This window comes from Dryas octopetala, chromosome 6 (genome assembly GCF_963921425.1).
Source record: "Dryas octopetala chromosome 6, drDryOcto1.1, whole genome shotgun sequence".
Lineage (NCBI taxonomy): Eukaryota > Viridiplantae > Streptophyta > Magnoliopsida > Rosales > Rosaceae > Dryas > Dryas octopetala.
Window position 1 is genome coordinate 14041798 of NC_141371.1, and position 24557 is coordinate 14066354.

General features: G+C 33.4%; 2 protein-coding genes across 5 annotated transcripts; both read left to right on the plus strand.

Annotated features, from left to right (window-relative positions):
- Positions 1 to 295: 295 nt before the first annotated feature.
- On the plus strand, positions 296 to 5667 carry LOC147282630 (amino acid transporter AVT1A-like). Of its 2 annotated transcripts, none has more exons than XM_086246980.1 (12): positions 296 to 692; positions 1568 to 1834; positions 2227 to 2441; positions 2692 to 2715; positions 2796 to 2976; positions 3082 to 3301; positions 3379 to 3514; positions 3624 to 3641; positions 3767 to 3914; positions 4161 to 4204; positions 5098 to 5160; positions 5483 to 5667. In XM_086246980.1, exons 1-12 carry the CDS (start codon positions 575 to 577, stop codon positions 5573 to 5575), a joined length of 1527 nt encoding a protein of 508 aa, XP_086103106.1. In that variant the 5' UTR covers positions 296 to 574; the 3' UTR covers positions 5576 to 5667. The 2 variants fall into 2 exon arrangements, with proteins under 2 accessions (XP_086103106.1, XP_086103105.1); XM_086246979.1 differs by having other exon boundaries at positions 297 to 692; positions 1539 to 1834.
- An 8258-nt stretch (positions 5668 to 13925) lies between these two features.
- On the plus strand, positions 13926 to 21090 carry LOC147282631 (nudix hydrolase 16, mitochondrial-like). Of its 3 annotated transcripts, XM_086246585.1 has the most exons (5): positions 13926 to 14438; positions 15873 to 15987; positions 18593 to 18676; positions 20343 to 20609; positions 20703 to 21090. In XM_086246585.1, exons 1-5 carry the CDS (start codon positions 14368 to 14370, stop codon positions 20727 to 20729), a joined length of 564 nt encoding a protein of 187 aa, XP_086102711.1. In that variant the 5' UTR covers positions 13926 to 14367; the 3' UTR covers positions 20730 to 21090. The 3 variants fall into 3 exon arrangements, with proteins under 3 accessions (XP_086102711.1, XP_086102710.1, XP_086102712.1); XM_086246584.1 differs by having other exon boundaries at positions 20343 to 21090; XM_086246586.1 differs by lacking the exon at positions 18593 to 18676 and having other exon boundaries at positions 20343 to 21090.
- Positions 21091 to 24557: the final 3467 nt, after the last annotated feature.

Consider the following 24557-nt stretch of genomic DNA (forward strand, 5'->3'; position numbering starts at 1 on the left):
TGATGACTCCAAACCTTATGTAAAATGAGAAAAAAATACTCATACTCATGTTATTTAGAAGCTGCCACATTATCGTCACATAAACAAATCGTCAAAAACAATTGAGAGATTTTACAAATTTAGCTTTTAATTGTAAACAACATAAAATCTGATTGAAACTTTTCGAACCAAACAACTAACAGAATACAGTCACGGGTCTCACACCGACTTTTTCGATTGAGTTGGATGTACTTGTTTGAATCTGACATATGTCATTACCCGATTCCCTACAAAACCTCCCATATATTATGAATTTATGATTCTGATGATTTATCATCATTCAGCATTTCAGCCATTCACATTCAGCCACCCTATCAATCTTCTGGACTGCCTTCCTCTGCTACCCATACAACCTGTCAACCTCTAACATTCAGATATAATCACATAAACAACGCCAAATCACACTCTCCAAGCCTCAGTCTCACACATTACAAAAAGGGTACTTCATTCACCTCCTTCTCTCTCTTTGTTTCTGCTACAATGGCGCTTGGGAAGGTTGAGGACAGAGAATCGGATCCGTTTTTGTCTGATTCTGATGTTGAAGAAGAAGAGAATGATATTGAGGAGAACAAGATTGAGAGTGGCAGCAGTTCTAGTGGCAGCACCCACAGCCATGTCAGTTTTACTTCTCAGAAATGGCCACAGAGTTACAGGTATATATATATCTTCCTTTCATTCTTTTTCTCACACAATTAAACGTTTACCCTTTTGTCTTTAAGCCTTTGTTTGGATCGAGCATGGTAAATCATAACTTGGGTAACTTCTAATTGGTTCCATTACGCCATTAATCTATAGTCTATACACAATAGAAATCATAACAAATGATGTAGATTTAAATTTGAGCTACAATACAGAATTCAACCGATTGATTTTGACATGAATCACTCTTAGTTTTAGACTCAAACCATGCTATTTTGAATTATTTAGAAAGAAAAAAAATATGTGGGGCATTGGCCTTTTGATGTGCAACTGCTGCAATGATTACAGTATAAATGTCTTGTAATCCGATTGATTACAAGACATTTAGCTCATTGCACATAGTTCTCTCTATATGTTCCTTCCTTGGTGTCATTAAGTTTTTTAATCAGCCACAGTATAAATGAAGTAAAGTTTCTGGTAGGTTGTCTAACCATTCTAGTGGTGCCTATGCTACCAGCTACACTATTAATACGGTGTATTTACAGTTTGTATTGGTGTGACTTCTGAGTGGATGCAAAATCAATGCGTGTCAAGAATATAATTAGTCAATCAAACACTGTAAGATAAACTAAACCACTTACTAGGTTTACAAAGGCAACTCTCCTATGGGAGCTGACATATCCTGATCATGCATGGATCCCCTTAGTTTGGTGGTATAAGTTAGTATTTAATACATTATTATAATTTAAAATTATTTTCCGGAGTAGTTTTTATATAATGTTTTCTTAGACATTTTTATAGTTGATATTACCCAAGTGCTCATTTTCCGTTACCTTGTATTTTATGTTATTTTTGAGCAGGGAGACAATTGATTCTTACTCAATTGCAGCATCACCAAATATTGCAAATCTTGGATTTGTTCCACTTGGTAGCTATGCAAGCCTCTGTAGCTTTAGCATTCAGTCGAAAAGCAATTTAGATAATGTTTCAAAGGCTTCGTTATTGTCTACTCATGAATCCGTTCCTCAAAAGGGTGATTTGGATAGGATCTCAATAACCCAATCATTATTGTCTGAAAGATCCACTCTAAATAAGCAGCTGACTGGTGAATTACCTATTGGCCATGGATGTAGCTTCACTCAAACTGTCTTCAATGGTATACTTTGTTGTGTTCCTATGTAATTTTTATGACTGATATAATTTGTTTATTTATTTATTTATTTTTTGTATGATATATGCTACTGATGTTGGTAAATATTCTAATGACATCAAAATTGCCGCTTCCTTTACGTAGAATGATACTTTTCTCCCAAGGGTATGAGAAATAATGTTTGTGTGAGAAAATGTTCATATACTTTTTTATCTGCTTCATTGTTTATGATTATCCCTACTAAATATACAATAATTAGCAAACAAAGGTTATATATAAAGTAATAACTTACCTTTCCCATTACATGGATCTATTTTCTGTCTGCATTTACTCTGTAAATTAAACTTTTGTATCGTGGCTGTATTTGGTTGAATTCATGGTCACATGTTTTTGGACAGGAGTTAATGTAATGGCTGGAGTTGGGCTTCTTTCTACACCTTATACAGTGAAACAAGCTGGCTGGGCAGGTTTGGTGATGCTACTTCTTTTTGCAGTTGTGTGTTGTTACACAGCCACACTCATGAGATACTGCTTTGAGAACAGAGAAGGCATCACAACTTACCCAGATTTAGGAGAAGCTGCCTTTGGAAGATATGGACGTCTTTTCATATCTGTAAGTTGTAAATTATTGGCCGTTTATGGCTTCACTCTTAGAAAAATGAAGAGCAGGCCGGTCTAGGTGTATTTTGTGGTTATTGGTCACATACCAATGATTCCAGTCAATTTTAAGATACATATAATTTATTTGAAGCACTGTTATAAATTTGCTCTGTTCTTCTAAATGCTTTTTTTAATACTGCCATGTCAGTTATTTTTGTTTTCAATACTTTCTGATATTATTGCATCTCTTGATTATGGTGCAGATCATTTTGTACGTAGAACTATATGTAAGTGAAGCATTGATTCTAGTTCTACTTTTTACTTGAACCATAAATCTTAATTCTCAAAAAAATTTCTTTTTGTGCAGTCGTATTGTGTAGAATTCATCATTTTGGAAGGAGATAATCTCAGCAGGCTATTCCCAGGAACATCCTTGAATTGGGCTGGTTTTCATCTGGACTCCATGCACTTCTTTGGAATTCTTACTGCCCTGGTTGTTCTACCAACTGTTTGGTTGAGGGATCTTCGTTTGATTTCATTCCTTTCAGGTGTTGCAAGCTTCTTCCGTCAAACGCCCCACTGTTTTCAAGTCTTGAAAAGATGAATGATTTTCATATGCAATCATCTGAATTCTTGGTTATTTTCTTTTGCAGCTGGTGGGGTCATTGTCACAATTTTGATTGTTCTATGTGTACTTTTACTTGGTACAACTGGTGGGATTGGGTTTCATCAAACCGCTCCACTAGTGAACTGGAATGGAATTCCACTTGTAATTGGTGTGTATGGATTTTGCTTTGCTGGGCATACTGTGTTTCCAAATATCTACCAGTCCATGGCAAACAAACGAGAATTTAGCAAGGCGGTGATAATATGGTATAAAAGTTAATATTGTTGTACTTGGCACATGCTTCCCTTGCCCTTCTTATGCCTTGCATCTCTTTTGTATGCAGTTTTATATTGTGCGTTCTGTTATATGGGAGTGTTGCAGTCATGGGATATCTCATGTTTGGTCAACGCACATTGTCTCAGATAACTTTAAACATGCCACCACATGCTTTTGTGTCCAAAGTTGCATTGTGGACAACAGTAAGTGTGAGATTGTGGATTGTCAATTTATAAGGGGATGTTTGTGTGCATGAATTACGTGGTCAACATTTATGTGGTTTCTGAACTCGTTTTTCATTCTTTTCTACAGGTTATCAACCCATTGAGTAAATATCCATTAGACAGTATTTGTATGCGTGTGTGTGTGTGTATTACTTTTCAAAATTATATTAGTGGATATAATCTGAGAATTTTCTATTGTTACTTTTTATATTTGCTTCCTTGACATTTAGCAAATATGCCCTGTTGATGAACCCATTAGCAAGGAGTATTGAGGAGCTGCTGCCAGTTGGACTTTCTAATAGTTTCTGGTGTTTCATTCTTTTAAGAACAGCACTCGTCTTTTCTTCCCTTGGTGCTGCCTTTGTTATTCCTTTCTTTGGTAAGTTTAGGCTTCAGCACTTCTATCTCCCAAATGTAATTTTATTCATTATATCCCCTCACCATTTCAAGAATAGCTGTGATTTGAAGGAGTTAATAAAAGAATTTGACCATTAGTCCAAAAAAAAAAAGGAATATTGACCTACTATTTATAATGCATTATACTTGTTGAGCATATTGTCCAACTTCCTGTACCTGTCAAATTTAGTGAACCTAATTATGTCAGTTGTTTTTTTTCTTATTTCAGGTCTTATGATGGCTTTAATAGGTTCTCTACTCAGCATACTTGTGGTAAGCTTACACCTCTGTTCAGCAATTACATAGTTGTAGTCCATACAATGAGAATACTGTAATTAGTTGTAGTCAATAGTGGCATAACCAATCATGAAATGACTGAGGACATGTTTAGTGTGTTCTGCTCTGTTAACCATCGTCATGTTAAGCAGTGATGTTTGTGTATTACTGGTTTGTACTTACAACAGAAACATTTTTTAGCATTACAATTTTGACTTGCTTGGAAGTTTTATTGAGCACAATTCATCTTTATATACTCTCGGAGCATGGAACATGTGATTCGTTGTGTTTTGGGCATCAATACAATCAAGGATGTAACGCATTCTAGTTCCACCGATTCACAACAATTAGTGAGGGTGACTGACCACGCTTGCCAAAGTCCAATTATGGCTTTTACTACTCTAACTGTGCTAAGGAATAAACGGACTCATGTAAATAATTCTGGTCAGTGACGTAATTGATAATGGACAACTTTACAAGATGGCTCTTCCGAAACCTTCTTGTCTTCAAGAAATGATAATGATTAATTGGATTCATTGCATAAAAGTATCAAGGACAAATCTGAGGAACTGTTGGACTTGTGCAACTGATCCAGGAAGAAGGAACAGCATGCCTTATGGCCTTAGTAATGGAGATTGATAAGGCCAGATTTCTGCATTTTTTTCCTTGTTTTTCGGGTTCTTGTTCAGACTAGTTAGTTTGAGAATTACCATGTGCAAATTTACATGGTCTGTGGTAGCCTGCAAATTGTGATATGGGTTATTTATGACAGCATGAGATAAGTTCACGTCTCTTTCTGTCTGCTTGTTCTTTTTGTATTCTTTTCCTGTTGGCATTGAATATTTGCAAGGATATCAATATTGAATCTGATATGTGTGGCTTTGATGCAGTCTATAATAGTGCCAACACTATGCTTTCTGAGAATAGCAGGAAAGAAGGCCACAAGGATACAGGTAAGGGATTTCTACTGAATATCCTATCTGTTCAATGTGTCTTGCAAGAATTTTCTTTCATACATGGCCTTGACAGAGAACAAAATGCATAAAATGGAGAAAGGATCTGGATACTGACTCAATTGAGAACCTATATCACTATAATCTTCCATTTGATACAAATCTTGAGTCTCATCAGTGGCAACAAAGTAACCATACCAACAACTAAGAGACATTTAATTGGTTTGGTGGCCAAAATCTAGTAATTATGAAGCTATGCTTCTTAATGCTTTTAATTCTGTGAGAATGTGACTGTTTCCTCTCACTTTTTCGGCATCTTTAGGTTGTTTCAAGTTCCATAGTTGCTGCTTTGGGCATCATTGCTGCAGTCCTTGGTACATATTCTTCAGTATCACAAATCGCAGATCGTTATTGACATGTATGAGTCGTTTGACATTTCAATAATACTGGAGCATTGCTTTTCCTGCTGCATATTTACTACAGCTTAAAGTAATTATATATGCTTTACTACAGCTTAAAGCAATTATATATACTTTCATTGACTTAATAGAGCCAGGAGATTATAAAGTTTATATAGCTTTGTAGGTATTTTATTTTATACCGTTATGTCATCATTGGGAATCTTTGTGGCAACATGTTGTTCCTAACAAAAGTATTGTGTACAAGTATCCTTACTGCTACTGTTTTGTAGGAAGGTGAACGGACTCTTTTTTTTGTTTTTTTTGGCCTTTAACTTATCAAATTTTGGTTAGAAATTGGGCATAAGGTGAAGACTTTTTTGGTTGCAAACTGGGTATACAGTGGTCTGTTCCTGACTAACCTTATCCTTCTCATTCCATAATGCTTGGTTAATCCAAATTGTTTAATTGAACCCTGTCCACACCTCTCAAACTAGGACATAATCAAAGGGGCTTTTATTATCAACATTCTCAAGGCTTGTGCTTAAACCATCTATTAAGGCTTTTATTAGGTAAAATCATATACATGCAATAACACTAATATAGTAATATTAGAACTACCAAAAGTTAATTTTTTTCAAATTTAGTCAATAAATTATGTCATAAAATTTTTGTTAACAAATGATGTGATATGTTTCTAATATAAAACAGGATGCTCACTAAACAAGTTACATTAATTTTAAGGAGACTTAAAGTCTAATCCATTTTATGAGTTTTTTTTAGACTAAAATCGGTAGTGATTTAAAGTTTTTAATTAATTCCTTTTATTTTTCTTTTTTGAAGGCTTTATGTTAGATTTTAACTCTAAGATTTTGAGCTCCGTCTAAAATCTCGAAGTTAAAACCTAACATGCAGTCTCTACAAAGTTCACTCTACACTTTAGAAGGGGAAATACCCTTCAAATCGGGGAAAACTTTATTATGAATTAAAAGAATTTTTTTATAAACTTTAAAACATCCATGATCTCTATCTAAAAACTATTTCTCTAAAGAGCTTAAACTTAATTATCTCTTAATTTTATTTGTAAAAAATTCATGACATATATTTATTTCGTTGCGATTCACTATCAAAGTGGCAGTGTCTTTTTTTTTGGTTACTGAGTGATAATAATATAATTTGTCAATAACAAAAAAAAAATGTATTCCGCACTTATAAGAGCATTTCCGGCCCTTACAATTTCTCAAATTTCAATTTGAGTAAAAATGACATAAAATACAACTCCAACTATTTTCTAAGATCTCTCTAAATTTGAGATTTTTTTAACAATTTTCCCAAATTAGGTTGAATGAATGAAGCTCTCTAAACTCTCCATTCCTAAATCTCCAACGGTCAAATTTTATATTATTTGGAAAAATTTGAACTTTAGCAATTAGAACACTTGTAAAGTTGAAATTTTAAACCTAAACCATTAAGAATCTTAAATCTCCTTGAAATTTAATGTAAGTGCATGACAATCACATATTTATATATAGTAGTGACAACTATTATTTAGCAGTCGTACTTATTTTTTAGGCTTAATTATCAATTTATCACCCAAAATTGTAACTCATTCCCACTTTACCACCTGAAAGATTTTTTGTCCAAAATTACCATTTGTAACTTACATCCGTGTCCCATTTTACCTTGTTCTGTCAACAATTCCGTTAAAAATGATGACCTGGCCGTTAATGTTGACGTGGCACGCTGAATGTGTGCCACGTGTCACATCTTTTTTTTGTATTTTCTGATTTTTTTTATTTTTATAAACTTTAAAAATTAATTAAAAATAGCTCCGAACTCAAAAAAATACACGGAAAATTCTTACGGACTCGTCTTGACTAGCACTAATTTACTATCAGGTTAAATTACCAATTTGTCCTCCAAAAATTTCTGAAAAAATTAGAAAGTCCAAATTTATTTCTAAAAAATTAAAATAAATTTCCCTATATTAAATAAATTCTAGAATTTTAGTAAACTCTTGGACAAATTCTCAAATATATTTTGAAAATTACCAAATGCCTGTTTTTGAGAATTTACAGAAATTCTAGAATTTTTCTAGAATTTATTTTATAGGGAAATTTATTTTCCTTTAAGACCGAGAGGTCTTTTGGGCAGCAAGTGTTCACGAGAAAGGTATTGTTAGTTTTTAGAAGACTAACGATGCAGACCTCATATGTTTTGGAGTTCGGGAGATTATCCTATGAATTTTCAAAGAGTCTAGAGTATTTTAATTTTCTAAAAATAAATTTGGACTTTCCAAATTTTCTGAAAATTTTTAGAGGGAAAATTGGCATTTTGACCCCATAGTAAATTAGTACTAGTCAAGACAAGTCAATAGGAATTTTCCGTGTATTTTTCTAAGTTCGGAGCTATTTTTAATTAACTTTCAAAGTTTATAAAAATAAGAAAATAAAAAAAATCAGAAAATACAAAAAAAGATGTGACACGTGGCATACATCCAGCGCGCCATGTCAGCATTAACGGCCAGGTCATCATTTTTAACGGAACTGTTGACGGAACAAGGTAAAATGGGACACGGATGTAAATTACAGGTGGTAATCTGGGACAAAAAAACTTTCAAGTGGGAATGAGTTACAGTTTTGGGTGGTAAATCGATAATTAAGCCTATTTTTTATTATATAGTTGTGACTATGTACTAAATATAAAGGGGGTGGATCCATGATATATCATTTTTTTACAAAAGTTTTCAATGGGACACACTCCATATAGAATTTCAATGATCCGAACCGTCTATTTTTTAGGTCTCTATTAAAAATCATTCTTGTAAAAAATTAGATAAATCGGAAATCATTTACTTACAAAAATTCAATGGTTAACAAAATAAACACTTGATCAATGTTGATCATTTAACTTATATGGTAAATGGTTTTCAATTTGCATAATTTTTTGCAAGGATGATCCTTGAACGGAGACTTAAAAAATAAACGGTTAAGATCGTTGAAATCTTATATGGAGTGAGTCCCATTAAAAACTTGTGTAAAAAATAGAATGCCATGGATTTGTTTCCAAATATAAATATGTGATTGTCATATAGTTACATTAAATTGTATGGAGATTTAAACCTCTTAATGGTTTAAGCTTAGAATTTAAGCCCTTAGAATTCAATCACATTTTTTTTATTATTAGCTAAACTAAAACTTTGGTACCTAAATTGAAATGGTTAAAAATTAGTATTTAAAATGTGAAAAAATAACTCTAATTTTGTACCTAACCTCAATAGACCATTTTAAATTACTATACAATGGAAGCACAGTGATCCTTTACTTTCGTATGTTTCATAGCTCGAAAAAAATATTTTATACCTTCCCTTAACTGAATAAACGGTATGATAATTAGAGAAAATATTAATATTAGAAAACAAAATCAAAGAACACCAAATAAAGTACAATAAGAGGCAGCTCATAATTAATAAAATAGGAATTTTCTTTTATCAGTTTTTGTCAGTTTCAAACAACATAATTTGAAATGTATTTGATTTCTTTAGTCCAAGTGCAGCTTTTTTTTTTTTGGTCGATTGGGTAAGTTCAACTTTATTTGAAGAAATTGTGAAGATAGAAGGTGCATAACGATGGCAAATGAAGCCAAATGAAAAAGGACATGTTATATTGAAGAGAAGGATTTGTCTATCACGGGAATATGAGACGTGGCATCCCTTCCTCTCATCTCAGCCTCAGTCTCTCTCCCACTCTCCCTCTCTCCTCTTTCTCTCATTTATGTCTCTGTCTCTCTCTTGGAAGAGATGACACGTCCCCTATCACAGAGACATGCAAGTTTTATTCTATATTGAAATATAAAATGAAACCTAACTAATGTCGTTCAGAAATTAGCCTAAACAAATAGAAAGTGATGTGAAACGGTAATGTAAATATGGATTACGTATATAACAATTAATGGTCAATAACTCTATTTTTTAATTTCATTTTTTTATTTAAGGATCCTTAATTTCTGTCAATTGTGATTAATCGATGTCATAGAGATATTGTGATAATTAATTGTGTGCGTGATTCTTATTGTCGTCCTTAGGTTTTTTTTTTTTTAAACAAAAAAGATGATATACACGGCATAAAATGTATACAAAACTAAGTCAAAGTTGATCAATTTCATGTGCTACATTTTTCTTCCCCACATTGAGAGTTGGTGGCTCAATCCCACCCCCAGAATGGGTGTCTCTTCCTTGAGCTACGTATGAGATCCGAGACTTTTGCCTCTTTTTCCTCATTGTTATTCTTTCCTCCACTCTTCTTTCTATTTCGCTCCAAAATCCAAATAAAACTCTAGTTAGTCTAGAGAACGTACACTTGGCAAACTTAGGGAAGGGTGGTGAGGTTACACCTTAATTAAAGTAGTGAGCAAAAATGAACTATGGTGGTTATTCACACTTTAAGATTTTGCTTTTTGCCTTGGCAAAAAAAAAAAAAAAAGATTTTTTTTTTTTTTTGCATCTTTCTTTTTTCTCTCTTGCTTTCTTTTGTGTTATTCTTTTTGGAGACTCACTACTTATAGTAAATTTTTTTTTTTGCTTATTCGTCATAGGTTTAGGATTAGATTTTTGAACTGTAACATTAAGGGTTTGGGGGTGATTTTGTAGGGTATATAGACTATTCAGCTTATGTCTTAGGATTGATTAACCTAAATTCCACATGGTCAACCCCAAGCCATAAGAAAAAATATGGGTGTATTTTAAAAAAGTTTGTGTAGGTTAGTCATTGTAATTAGTCACAACTTTGAGCTTGGCTTTTACGGTTTGTAACTTTTGGGGCTTGAAAATTGTTTTTTTGTAGGGTCTACATACTTTTGAGTTTTGAGGGTATAACTTAAGTTATAGGGTGTGGGATGGAGAGCAAGTGAGCAACCAAAAGCCTTAATTAAGTTTTTTCGTTTCTTTCTATGAGTCACATGTTTGAATTGGTTTATTAGAATCTATATCTTTTGAGATCCCAAATATGTGACTCGAATAGACATGTAAATGTATAAGTGTATATAACTATAATGCAAACGCACGATTCGAATGCCTTGTCATGAAATAAAGCCCTAACATCAAAATTAACAAACAAAATCTGAAACATCAAACACCAAATGCAGAGAATATCTAATATTATTAAAATATAATAAAAACCCAAATATGAGACTCTAATGCAAGCGGGACTCTGCGACTATAAAACAAAAGGAAAATGAGATTGGTTTGCATTGTGATGAAATGAAATTTTAATCTTAAAATTTTTAAACGAAATATTAAAGATAAAAATACAAAATTCAAATCATTTTATTATTGATGAAATATAAAAAATTGAAACCCATATTTGTGATTGCCATCAAGATTTGTGACTATCGTATATTTGAAATAAAAAGGAATTTTATGACTATTGTATACTGAAGGAGTAAAATTTCGTTTGATTTGAGGTATGAAAATTTTAACACTCACACAAACACTTTTCGTTCAAATTTCGGTGAAATTTCCCAAAATTTCTTGAAATTCTTGAAATTTCAGCGAAACTTTCGATTGGTGGCGGAGACCAAAGGGAGAGAGGAGAGGAAGAGACGAGCCGGCCACATCGCCAGCCGTCACCAGAGGGCGGCAGATTGAAGAGAGTCAGAGGAGATCTAGGCGGGAGAAGGGAGAAGAGAGAAGAAAGGAGATATGGGAGAGAGAAGAGAGTGGGGAGGGAGAGGAGGAAGAGAGGGAGATAGAGGAAGGAGGAAGAGAGGGAGATCAGGAAAGGAGGAAAAGGGAGGAAAGAGAAGAGATGCGTCTGCGCAGTGGGCTGGGAGCTTGGAGAGAGAAATGAGAGGGAAGAGGAAGAGAGAGTCACGGGAGGAAAAGGAGAAAAAAAAAAAAAAAAAGGGTTTAAGGTTGATTGGGGTTTGGAGCCTTTGGGCAATTGAAAAGAAAAAGAAAAAACGTTTGGGGTTTCGTTTAGTTGTTTTTAAACCCTAAATTCTAATACATTTCTATATAAAAAATAATTAAAAATATCCTAAAGGATCTAAACTTTAATATCTTATTTAATTCATGTTTAATATTGTAATATAAATAAATTTGAGGTGTTATTTATATAATTATTAATTAGTAACCTATTTTTTTAACAGTATTTGCCTCCAGCGCGCATTATATTTACCTTATATCACATGAAACCTACTATATAATTTAGTTTCTTCAATGTTTTTTATCCATGTAGTAGATAATGTGATAAATAAACATAGAGTTAATTACACTTACACCCCATGAGGTTCAAAACTATTGCATATAACCCCTTATAAGAGAAAAAAATAAATAAACAAAAAGAAAATATTTGTATTGAGGTTGAACCTTACACCTTGAGTAATTTTATTATGCCATTTCACCCCTTAGCATGCATTTTTGCATAATTTCTCATCATTTTTTGTCTCACTATAGGGGGTTATATGCAACAGTTTCGAAACCTCAGGGGGTGTATGTATAATTATTGAAACCTCAGGGGGTGTATGTGAAAAAACGATAAACCTCAAGGGGTGTAGATGTAATTAACTCATAAACATATGATCAAGTTTCATTCAAAATTTTCATATTTTGATAGCAATTTTCGTCGTTTTTATCTAATTTTGTCAAAATTGAATTTTTTCGAAACCGAAATTTTACTCCTTACGTATAATTACCTAAATCTGAGTATTATTGAAGTCCAAAACTAAACAAATCAACTTTAAAAATTAAGAAATTTACATTTGAACTATTTGTTACTAAAGATTTGCACTTAGTCTTACATTTTTTCAATAAAATTTTTGAGAATCAAAATGAATCTACTCAAAATGCAAATGAGGATCGTTGACAAAGCTTTATGTTGACTAAATATTTGTGTGGAAGGTTTTTGTGCCTGTGGGAGGATAGTTTTGTGTGAGTGGGTGGTTATTTTGGGTATGGGTAAATATGATAAATTTTTTTGGTGTGATCGTAACACAATCACTTGATGTTATAGCTCATGGTGGTGGGACACCAGGCCATTACTTACGCTGACACACCACGCCACTCACGTTGACAGCTGACACACCACAGCACTCTCGCACACAGCTGACACACCACACCAAACAAGCGCAAAAGAGTCCAAAGGGCAAGGTGTCAGTTGTGTGCGAGAGTGGTGTGGGGTGTCAGTTGTGGGCGTGAGTGCCGTGGTGTGTCAGCGTGATTAATGTGTGTATGAATGGTTTTAGCGTGAATGAGGGCAAAATAGGAAGCGCGGAAAACATGGGTGCTCAAAGAGATTTTAAAAGATAGGGAAAATATTGCAAATTTTATTATAATTAGTAAGTTTAAAATTACCGATCCAATTTTGTTAAAGATGCTTATGCTAGATTAAGTCACTATAAATAGTGAAATACTCATAAACTACTCCCTTCCTAAACAGGCTTTCTTGGCTTTCAACTTTAACCATTAGGATCGGATTATAGTTGATGCTTTTTGCTATAATTTTATTTTCTTCCATAAAAATATTCGATGTAAAAATAGGCCCATTGATTTTAACTACTAAATTTTAATAATTTTTTAGTTTAGGTATCAAAATTAAATAGCATTTTAGATTAAATAATAATTGAAAAGTCAAACAAATTAATAAAGTAAAAAGTATTAGAATTTACAAATATTACATCACATGCCACTACAATAAAAAAATAAAAATAATATTACATCACAGATATTACATTAATTTATACTATATTGTATTAAAAAAAAAAATCAATCCAGTCACAACTTAACTGTGATTGTCTTGGTAAATTGAAAGAGACAACTCACACCACTATACTATATATTATTTTGAGTAAAAGTATTGTTTTGACCTCTATTTATACTATATTGTAGTATAATTTCTCTAAAAAAAATTCAACTAAATCACAACTTAATTGTGACTGTCTCACAACTTAGATGTGACTGTCGTTCAATCACAACTAAATTTGAAGTTGTGAGTGTCGTACAGTCACAACTAAATGTGAAGTTTAGACTACATTAGCAAATTTTCAAGATAATATAAAAGCCTCAAGGACAATTTTGTTAAAACCTTATAAATTTTAACTAATATTCATCATATGTGGGCTAAAGGATAAAAATGTCAAATGGAAAAAGCTCAAATCAAAGGGGTTAATATATTTGTGACCTAATCTAAAAAACTATATTTAAATCATAATAGTTCAATTGAAATATTATATGGTCTTCATGCTATACCAATAAATTATTGAAATTTGACATTTAATCCTAATTTTTTATATAAAAATTCGGCTCAACATATATATATATATATATATATATATATAAGAATAAGCAAGAAGGTGAGACACAGAGTTAAGTATTAACTGACTTGTCTCCAAGCCCCACGAACCCCGTTTCACGTTTCCCGTTTCCCGTTCCCGTTCTCGTGATAAATCTTAGACGCCCTTATCATCCGAATAAACCGACAAACATTTGTGTCGGTCGACGGCGGTGCACGACAGAGTTATGCGGTTGAAGAACAAGTGAAGTGCGAGCGAGCCAACGAGTAACAACAACCGCATTCTCTTCTCAGATTTATATATAAAAGACAGACACAACTACACAAGGCAAGGCAAGAAGAGCCACAACCCATTCGCTAGGCATTGCATATTTGCTTAGGAATCTCAGCCAAAACCAAACACACAAAAACAATGATTCAGTTCGACCTTGGAACGTTATGGTCACACACTGATTGATGCTCACCCACAACCCACCCAAATACAAAAGAGAAGCAAAAATTCAGCTTTTCCGGAGGCCCAAATGTCAGACTTGGTGGCTCGCACCGGTCGCCACCAGCAGCGATATGAGGGTGGTTGCCGCCTTGTTGCCGGGTATGTATATGTGGGTAATGCTAGATTTTGTGAACTGGGTATACGCTTTTTTTGCCTCTTTTTGTGTATGTGTATGCATTGTGTGGCCTTTGTAATTTTTCTGTGCCCTCCACTTGTTTGTCAAATTGCTTGCACGTCAAAACCCAAATCTCAGAACAGCGAGAATGAGTGTGAAAGTGAGACTGGGTGTGAAAATGGGTCGTGGCTCTTTTGGGTGCACTTGGCTTAATGCTCCACCTCTTGTTAAATTCCTTACTTATAAATGAAAAGAATGGTATTCTTCCCAATTTAGAATCGGGGATTTCAGTTCACTTATGGTGCACTTGTATATTTTTCACAAAATGTTGAATTGGCTTTAGACAACACTATGGATCATTATGAGAAACTTAGAGCCTGTTTGGTAACTTTTTCGTTGTCTTTTGTTTAATTAAAGAAAGGGTTTGGAAAGAGAGACTCTCAAATGCCACATTTAGCTTTAGACAACACTGTATTATGTCACAATTATCTGTCATTCTTATAGTAGAGGTTAGATGGTTAGAGACCCTCAAATTCTTGGTCTTGGTCAGTATTGAGTTAGTAAAAGTACACATAGAAAGTTTGCTGCATTTAACCTTGCTATGGTTATTCTATGCTTTCAGTAATTATTGCTGCATTTGACCTTGCTAGTCTCTATATAGAAAATTTTTGGGGAAGCATGGATATGGATAAAAGACAAGAGCATGATACAATATAGATTTGGCTACAACATGATGTCAAAAATACGATCCAGTATGAAACAAATAGACTAAATTATTATAGATAATACAACTTTTTCTTTAACACCTTACATATAACTATAGTATCAAGTTGATCAAGCTGAGAACACTTTTATTTGGTTCCATCATTTCACCGTATCACCAACTGGTCCAACTGCCTTAGTTGTGAATATATCAATGCAAACAATTTAAGACGCAGGAGTTATCTTCCCTTAATAACCTTGGATTAAGTATCTTGTACAAAGCTTACATCTTTCTTGTTGTAAGTATCCTGTCCCGTTACAGTTTGTAAAATAATTTGTTCAATACAACTGAAGTTAAGTTGACTCAAATAAGCATCAAACCTGACTTGTTGGAGTCGCTATGTGGGTATTCTCTGTTCTACCAAAGTCGATATCTCAACACATTTACTCATTGGAGTTTGAAATATAAGGCATAAACAAAATAATTCATGAAATTAGTATTATGAGCATATCTTAACTTTTGTTGCTAACAAGTAATCATTTTGTGCATCAGCCTATATTATAACTCCTCAATATCAGAGGTTGCTACTATAAGAGCCAAAAAACTTATTTGTCTTGTCATTTTTCTATTAAATTTATTCTGCCAAGATAGTATCAAACTTGCATCAAGCATATATTTATTTGTATTTCTGAATCTAATTTTCAGTCGTTTACAGGTGTATTCCTTTCAGGTATAGAAATCTTGTTGAAAATAATGATGGCACAGATGAGAAGGTGGTCGAGGTACTAATGATCAACTCAACTAGTGGACCTGGGCTTGTATTTCCAAAGGTAGAATTTCTTTTTATTGTTAATTCTCTTACAAATACAATTTGTGTAGACATATTAATAATTTTCATGCTCTTTATTTTTACAGTAATCCTAGAGAGGCATCCATTTTACTGTTTCTCTTTATGGGTTGTGTAAACATATTAATAACCATAACCATAATTTGTTTTTATTGAGATCAATAATTTCTTTTCAATTTTGGTAAACATATTACTAACAATAATTTCTTTTTATCGTTAATTCTTTCACTGTTTCTACTGTTTTGGGGAGGGTGAGCTTGTCTGCCTTGTTACTAGACTGGAGGGCAGAAATAAGCTAGTTTCTTTTATGTTAAGTTTTTGTATCGAGTCTAGTTTAGTTTTTTTGTTGGTTGTTTTGGGATGTAGATTTGAATTGGATTCCTTTTATTGGTTGTTTGTCTAGTGTAGTGCCACTGTGTGTACTTTTTTAAGTTTATATTAATAAAAGTTTCTCTCTTTTCAAAAAAAAAGAGGCATCCTTTTTTCTCATCGTATTGTAAGCACATTTCTATTTAGTTTTTTAATGCACATGGAAGATCTGAAGGTTTCAAAAATCACTGTTTATATTTTTTATGCATATACATAAAGCATTTCTCATATCTGGACGTCTAGAAGTTAACAATATACAGTTATGCATCCAACAACTGATAAATGACTTGCATTCCTATCCACTGATTGAAACTATGCACATTTTTGTTGCAATGCAACTATGAATGAAACAGAAAGTAGGCTTATAAAGTAAAAAAGAAATGGTAGAAGCTAGCTGATTCCAAAATGGAACTAGAGACTTGTTATGATTATTTATTATCTGTAACTGAAGGAATGCATGGTTTTGAATGTTGTTTATCATATATTACATCTGTCCAACCGTGTAGATTACACAACTGTATTTATTAACATACGAACGTCCGGATAGGAGAAATCTCTACATACATACATACATATACATATATATATTTGTGTGAAGAAAGAGCTGTTGAAACTAGATATGAAGGGTATTGCAATTTGTTTCTTTACTTTAGTGTTTATTTAATATGTTGATTAAGTTCCACACACTTGAAATATGCACACACACTTATATAGATCTTGAAACAATTATCTTAGGTTTCTCTCAAATTATTTGAGAGAAAATATCCTGCTTTAAACAATAAATCTGGACTCTCTTAATTGTTTTGGCTGCCATAAGTTTTTTTTTGTGAGTCATCATTCAACTGGTGTGAATGCACAGAAGATGGAATTTAACTCACAATATCTTTTCCTTAAGCATTAATGTTTTAAATTAACTAAAAATAAAGTGAACCCCATCTTATTTGGGTGTATAAAAAGAAGACCAAGTGACCCAGAAAGATAACAATGCCAGCACCTAGGAGTACTGAGACTTGATAACAACAACCTTATTGAAAGAAACAGCTTGGCTCCTTGAAGATTATTTCATTTCTCTTTCGGTAGCAAACTCCAAAAATGGCTTGAAAGCAACATTCAGATTGTGAAATCTCTTTTTATTTTTGAATTTGGTAAAATATTGGACAAATTTATAAGAACTTTTGCTTGTGTGGGGCAGGAAACATGTGAACTTTCTAGTTCTTCATTGGCTACTAGGCATGGTCCTTTAGATTTCTGCTTACTCATTTTCTTGCACCCAACTGGCACCAAAAAATCAAAAAACAAGAGTTTTAAGGTCTGTGGGTAGCAGCTAGTAAGGATACAAGTGACTATAGAAATTGTCTAATTTTTCTCAAGCACTGCAATCTATGATGGGAATTTTGTGCTAGAGCTGTCCATGTGAAAGAATTCACCTAAGAATGAGCTGTGAAACCTGAAATTTGTTTTGTTGAGTTACCCCGAGTCCCAACCCCAATACTTTAAGGTTTCATGGAGAAATCTCCATTTCAGATCTATTACCACTTTGGAGTGATCCCAATACACCCTTCCAACAATTCTTTAACTTCTATCCCTAGATTTTTGAAAGCTCTTGAAAGCAAGTATTGTAATTTGTAAATTTGTAATGCATTCTAATTCTTGAAAGGAAGCAATCACTTGCAGATCTTCAAACTGCACCTTGCATACTTCAAGTCAAAGTGAATCCAAACAAAAATCGTTTAACAAATTACCCATCTTGTGCAAGCCTGTCATCTTACTTTTCGAGATACTTTACTTTATAAGGATTTCTCTTCTCCTAGCTGCTACCCTGTGTTAATCTCAGAAAGGTTCTGTCTAACTATGATCTTAAAAGCATCTACATTTCTCACCTGAATAACCATCTACTATGCAACTTCTTGTTCAAATCCAATGGCAAAAAAGCAAACCTCTGTTCATCCCTCCCTGCCCTAAGCCTTGGGGCTCAAGATTTTAGTATCTGCAGTCGTGCAGGTAATCAGTTTTCTCCTATCTAATAGCCGAAAATCATCCTCAATTTTCTATTTCTGTATTTTCAATTTTTTCACTGATATTAGTAAAAATATTCAAAGCCTGAAATCTAGGCTTGCCATGCAGTTACATTTTTGATACATAAGTGGCAAGAGTTGAATCAGCTATCACTTATAAAGGTCATACTTGTATTTATAACATAGCTATTTATTTAATGATAGGGTGGATGGGAAAATGATGAAACTGTTGAGGAAGCAGCAGTGCGCGAAGCTGTTGAAGAAGCTGGAGTTCGGGGGGATATAATGGTTAGAATAAACTGCTTGTTTTCTTTCATATATGCATGGTAAAGTTCCTTCATTTGAATGTTTGTTTGCTGGATTCTGTATTCATGTCTATGCGTACGTGTAAACACTAGTGTTAGCAGTGAAGTCACGTAATGTCGTGAATGATTCAAATATAAGTTTGCTAGTCTTTAGTTCACTTTCTTGATTGAGAAAAGCTCCTCTATATTTATTATGGTGTGTAGAATTTGAAGAACTAAATCTAAAATAGTGTAACAATATATTGTATTCATGGACATATGACCAGGTAGAGTTGATGAAGAATTAATCATGGATAGAATTATGAGCTCTTTATGACTGATCCCATCAGATTGTTCAATGATTAGTATCTTTTTAAAATAATAAGTATTTCCACCCATGAGCATGGACATGTCTGTTGTGAATTGACTAGCATGTGTATTTTCACTCTACTGAAAAAGTTAGTTTGAATTCATTGCAGAATGAAATTTTAGATATGGTGCAGAGACACTACCCATATTTGGATAATTAGGCCATGAATATATCAGGTCCTCCATTAGTTCTTTGTTGCATATTAAATTGGTTTTTCCATTTCACCTAGTGAGGACAGAGTTTCGATTTTTTTTTTTTGTTTATTACATTGAAATGGTTTATGTTGCATATTTTTAGTCCTATTGAACTATTTTTCCGTGGGATATGCCTGCTTGCAATGTGGTTCTTCTTCCCACTTTCATACTAGATGTGAACCTACTTAAATTTTCAAATTATTATGTTATATTGATCACTTTTGTAGATAAACAATGCAGACTTTTCAAAAGAAACTTGTATTTGTGTTCGCTTTTGAATGGTAGATAGTTATGAAGATTTTCGGTGATTGTTATTTTCTAAGTTTAAGATAATAAATGGAAAATAATTAATAGAGAATTCATTTAATTTTGTAAAAAGTTTGATATATAGAGAAGGGAGGAAAAGAGTCCAAAATCTTTTACAATCCTACAGTGACGAGGGTAAAAATCTAATTATTATATTAAAAAGAGAAATTATGATTGATTGATTGATTGATTATGAGCTTTGCCCCCATGGGCTATGTTCAATTCATAATGCCATATGAAAGAGAAGAATTATTATGCCATGTGACTCTTTCCTAGAGTTGTTATGTTCTGTTAAAGTGAGCGCAGAATTAACCAAAAAGAAAAGGTGAGTGTAGAATCAGGAACCTTGTTGTAATTGTATCCAAAGAAACTGGACAGAGTTAGAGTGGATAAAATTGAAAATGAAATTGCTAAATTATAGAGAATTATTTTCCTGGAAGGATGGGGGAGAAGAAGAATAAGTGAGTAAAAGGAACAAGGGCTTTTTGATTTACTCTTCAGTGTTATTTCCTGCCTTTGTGACTTTTGAAAGTGCTACACTGGAATCCTTTCTTCATGAAACCATTCCTAGTAAGTAATAACCAACATAGTATTGTGCGACAGATCTTATGCCAAACATTTTTATTTTTTGGGTGTCTTTGGAAGATACAGGAATATTGTTTTGTGATATTGATTGCCCCTCCCTTCCTGCTCCCCCAACTGCTTCTGGTCTTCATAGATGATTTTATGCCGTATAATTAGAAAAAACTTGTCCTGACAGCAGCTTCATATCTTCAATCTTGCTTATTTCTGCGTTTCAGGATTGTTTGGGGCACTACCTTTTCAAGAGCAAGACCCTGCAAGACGAGTTGAGTCCAGAAGGTTTGTGCAAAGCTGCCATGTTTCCTTTGCTTGTGAAGGAGGAGCTTCAGTTTTGGCCAGAACAGAACACTCGCCTGAGAAGTTGGCTTACCATCCCTGAGGCTTTAGAGCTCTGCCGGCATCCATGGATGAGAGAGGCCCTTGAGGAAGGTTTCTCAAGATGGCATGCAGATCAGATGACAAGCACTCCAAAAAAAGAGAACCAAGTAATTTCATCCGATTCATCCGCAGACCAGGATTGAGATTAAGAAGGCACCAGACCGAAACTGATTCCAGTGCCCTTTCCTTTCCCTTTTCAGGTTTATGGGCATGCAACAAAGCTCTGACCAGCCAGCTTTTGGGGGGAAAACTAGCCAAGAGAAGCTAGCACAAATTGTAAAGAAGCAGTTGGCTGTTTGAAGTTATATACTATTAACTCTCCGTTGAGCATCCATCTCCAGAAATTGTATTAGATTTTGTCAATAAGAATTTTCGCATTTGACTCACTCCATTTCTACTTGATCCCAACCAGCTTGTGGACAAGCTTCCACACCATGTCTGGTTGCCTATTCTTCACCTATTAGATTGTCCTGTAGGTATGACATCGTGTAGTATTTAATGGCACATTTATTTACATGCCGATCACATTTCCTAACATGGAATGGGAGAGAAAATGAATTGGAGTGAGAAGGAAAGGAGAAAAGGAGGAATTGTAGTGGGGAATTAAGAGTCGTTCGTATTAGGTTGTTTACAAATCACTTAGAATGAGAATGAAAATGAAGTTGATTTTAACTCTGATGTTTATTAATAATTATGAATCCGAATAAAAACTAGTTTAATTACTAAAAAGTTATAAGGTTGTTAAAAAAGTTTTATTTTTTAAATTGGTTTTTTGGGGTTTTTTTAGATAGTTTAAAGGACATTTTGGTATAAAGCTTTGATTCCAGGTGAAATAGGAATCAATACCAAGTTACTCCTAAGAAGTGAGATTGCTTAAAAAAGAGGAGAGTGATTCCTACTTACTTTTTTATTCTCCAATGTAAGTAAATACATAATTGGAGTGGAATGAGAATGACTCTTATTCCTTGTAAGTAAATATGTCAGGAATGAGAGTCATTCTCATTCCACTCCAATTTTGTGTTTACTTGTATTGGGGAATCAAAAAATAAGTGGGGCCCACTCCAAAATCAAGAATCACTCTATCAATCTCAATCTTGTGTTTGTGCTGTATAAAGTATAAACTTACCCTGAATCCAAACACAATCGTTTAACGTTAACTTTACCCATAAATATAGTATTAAAAATATATAAATTACTCATAAACCTAATTTTTGAAAGATTTTTAAATTAAAACACATCCAAATAAAAAATTAAGTTAAAGCTCAATCTATTTCGCGTGCGCAGGCCTAGACGTCGTAAACAAGCTACCAAGCGCTCGGTAGCTTGCTGAGAGCTCGGCGGATGCAGATGAACCCTGCATCTGCATCTATACACTGTTTAGGATGCAAATGACATGTTTTAGGTTGTAATTGAAGAGTTTAGGTTGCAAATGCAGCTTATAGATGGATCTGCCAAGCGCTCGACAATTCCGGTAGATAGTTTGAGATTCTACTTAATTTTTGGGCCGGCTGAAATTTTGGTTAATTTTCTTTTTTATTTTGGGTTTCTAATTAAAACACCCTAAAAAAAAAAAAGCATAAATTGATGATCATAAAAATTTGATAAAAATCTTCCCTTTTTCTTTTTTGGTATAGTGGGACTGTGGGACTGTGGGACCGAAAACCAAATAAAACTAAGCTAAAATCCTTATTCCAATAGAGAAAAGCCAAACAATCAGCTGGAGCATAATTTGATGAAGATATTTCACACCTCCAGTGAGTAATGACTAATGAGCACACAGCCACACACACACACATATATAAATATATGAAGTCAAAACTTAATCTCACATGCTATCACGTTATCTCTCCATTAAATAGAGTGGAGCTTTTGTCCTTGATTGCAGACTAAACTAAAGTATAAAGGGGTATCATACCAAGCTACAGGAAAAAATGGCCGACAAGGTTGCCAGCTGCCTCTACCTCCAAGGCTCCAACAGGGGGAGGACAATATTGTGTGTTTGAATAGAACTTCCCATAAAAGATAAAAAATAAAAAATAAAAAACAAATATTTTGAGCAGCTGTTCTCTCTACTCTCACAAAATTGAAGAGCCTCCCGAACGGATAGACATCATCGGTAGCTAAAGCCTAAAGGGAAGCAGTCTGTTCAAATTAAACGCTTGTTTTTTATGTTGAGGATTCGGATTCCCATATCTATTAATATTGTCCTTAATTAATTATATATTACCCAAAATATTAAATGCTAAATAGTTGTATGCCTTAAAAAAATATAAGGCACAACTTCTTACATTTGGGTTTGAGAGAATGCGTGATGATATTTTCATCTGGGGTCACGTCAAACAAACAGTTGCTTATGAAAAGTGACAAGAAGTCGTTGCCAAAAATAGCAATCTCAATGACAATTGAGTAATTGACAAAGAAAGCAGCACGTAGATATCAAATTTTTCTTTTTTTAGGATATAATCTGTTCATAATTATATATGTTTGTATGACATTGACAACTGTAACGTAAATGTTATCCTACTTCATTCAGGTTTTTTTTTGTTTTTTTCCTCTTTTATTTAAATAAATTTTGGGTGACATAAACTCTAATTTTATATGATTCTCCGGACAATTTATTTATTTATATGGGCATATCCTGACAATTTATTAAATTGCCAAATAAATTATTATATATGGTACAACTTGCCAACTGAACAAAAATGGCTAATTAAGATCGACCTCTGAATTTAAATTTTACCAAAAGTAGAACTTTTTAAAGTAGTACTGATTCACTTATTGCAAATGCATGCATGAGAAAGAGGAGGGCAAAATTTATTGCTCCGTCCTCTTAATCAATGAGGATTGTGAAGTTTACTCGTGAGCCAACATAAATGAGAGGAATAACGACGCCAGCAATATTGTTGATCAATAATGTTGTCTTTGATCGTTTAGATGTGTCGGTATATATATTAATATCTTATTTATAATAAATTAATTAATAATATATTACTTTTAATAACAAAAAACATAAAGTTTTTAACTAGAAATTCACTCAAAAAAATTAAGTTAAAAATAATTTTGTCTATATATATACACGTGTATGGAGCGTTAAAAAGGTTATCAAATGCTCGGCAATATTACCGAGGGGTCAGCATACGAATTGAATCAAATTCAATTGACTCAGTGAAAATGCGGATACAGCTACGATCACTCGGCATCTACATCTCCCTTGAGAGGGGTTGTGTTGGGAGGGTTGGCCGAAGAGAGGGAAGAGGGAGAGTGAGAGGTGGAGAAAGAAAAAGAAAAATTTATTTTTTTAATTTAAATTTTAAATAAGATATGTTTTTAAATAATTTTGTAAATAATGAATATAGTTAAAATATCCCCTATAATCTGTGTCTAAATTAAACTTTAGCCTTATCATTAATATGTGCAACTCCCTTGTAATTGATGAGAAGGATTATATCAAATTCTTTGTACTGGCCTCTAGGCCTTAGCATTACAGTATATGTGGACTGTACCTTAATTAATAGTTTTTGTATTCATCCTCCTTGGGGCGGAATATTCTTATACATGTTTTGATTGTTTTGGAATCTAGGGCACAAGGCTCTCTGAGAATGACCCTATTCCTTTGTTGTTTTCTATGATATATGTTAAACTCAGTTGAATCAGAAATTATCTATTTTTATGTTTAGTATTAACTATTAAGCATTTTCTTTTAATCACTTTCATAATTTTTTTAATCTTAACTATCTATTTTTATCTTGTAAGTAAGAAATTAATTGATTAATTTTTTTTAATTATGTTACACCAAAATTAGGTCTCTATCTCTTTCTTCTTTGACGGCTTGTGAACATTTGAAAATGTACGTAGTGGGCGAACAGCCACCAATGATGCCACTAGACTCTGACGACAGGTGACGCTGGAATTGCTCAGCCACTTTGCAAACCAAATACAGTAATTATTATATAAGAAAATAGATTTGACCTTAAATTGCATAACAATGCGTTTAAAAAGATTGATTGGATAAAGAAAAATATAAAAGAAAGCTAGCTTTATAAAAATGAATAGAA

Excerpts from the sequence above, each read along its gene's own strand:
- LOC147282630 (XM_086246979.1), top strand. The coding sequence starts at position 520 with ATGGCGCTTGGGAAGGTTGAGGACAGAGAATCGGATCCGTTTTTGTCT. Across the intron at positions 2,977-3,081 it reads TTTGATTTCATTCCTTTCAG|CTGGTGGGGTCATTGTCACA; the intron begins GTGTTGCAAGCT and ends TTTCTTTTGCAG. Across the intron at positions 5,161-5,482 it reads AGAAGGCCACAAGGATACAG|GTTGTTTCAAGTTCCATAGT; the intron begins GTAAGGGATTTC and ends CGGCATCTTTAG.
- LOC147282631 (XM_086246584.1), top strand. The coding sequence starts at position 14,368 with ATGTCAGACTTGGTGGCTCGCACCGGTCGCCACCAGCAGCGATATGAG. Across the intron at positions 15,988-18,592 it reads CTGGGCTTGTATTTCCAAAG|GGTGGATGGGAAAATGATGA; the intron begins GTAGAATTTCTT and ends ATTTAATGATAG. Across the intron at positions 18,677-20,342 it reads GAGTTCGGGGGGATATAATG|GATTGTTTGGGGCACTACCT; the intron begins GTTAGAATAAAC and ends TCTGCGTTTCAG.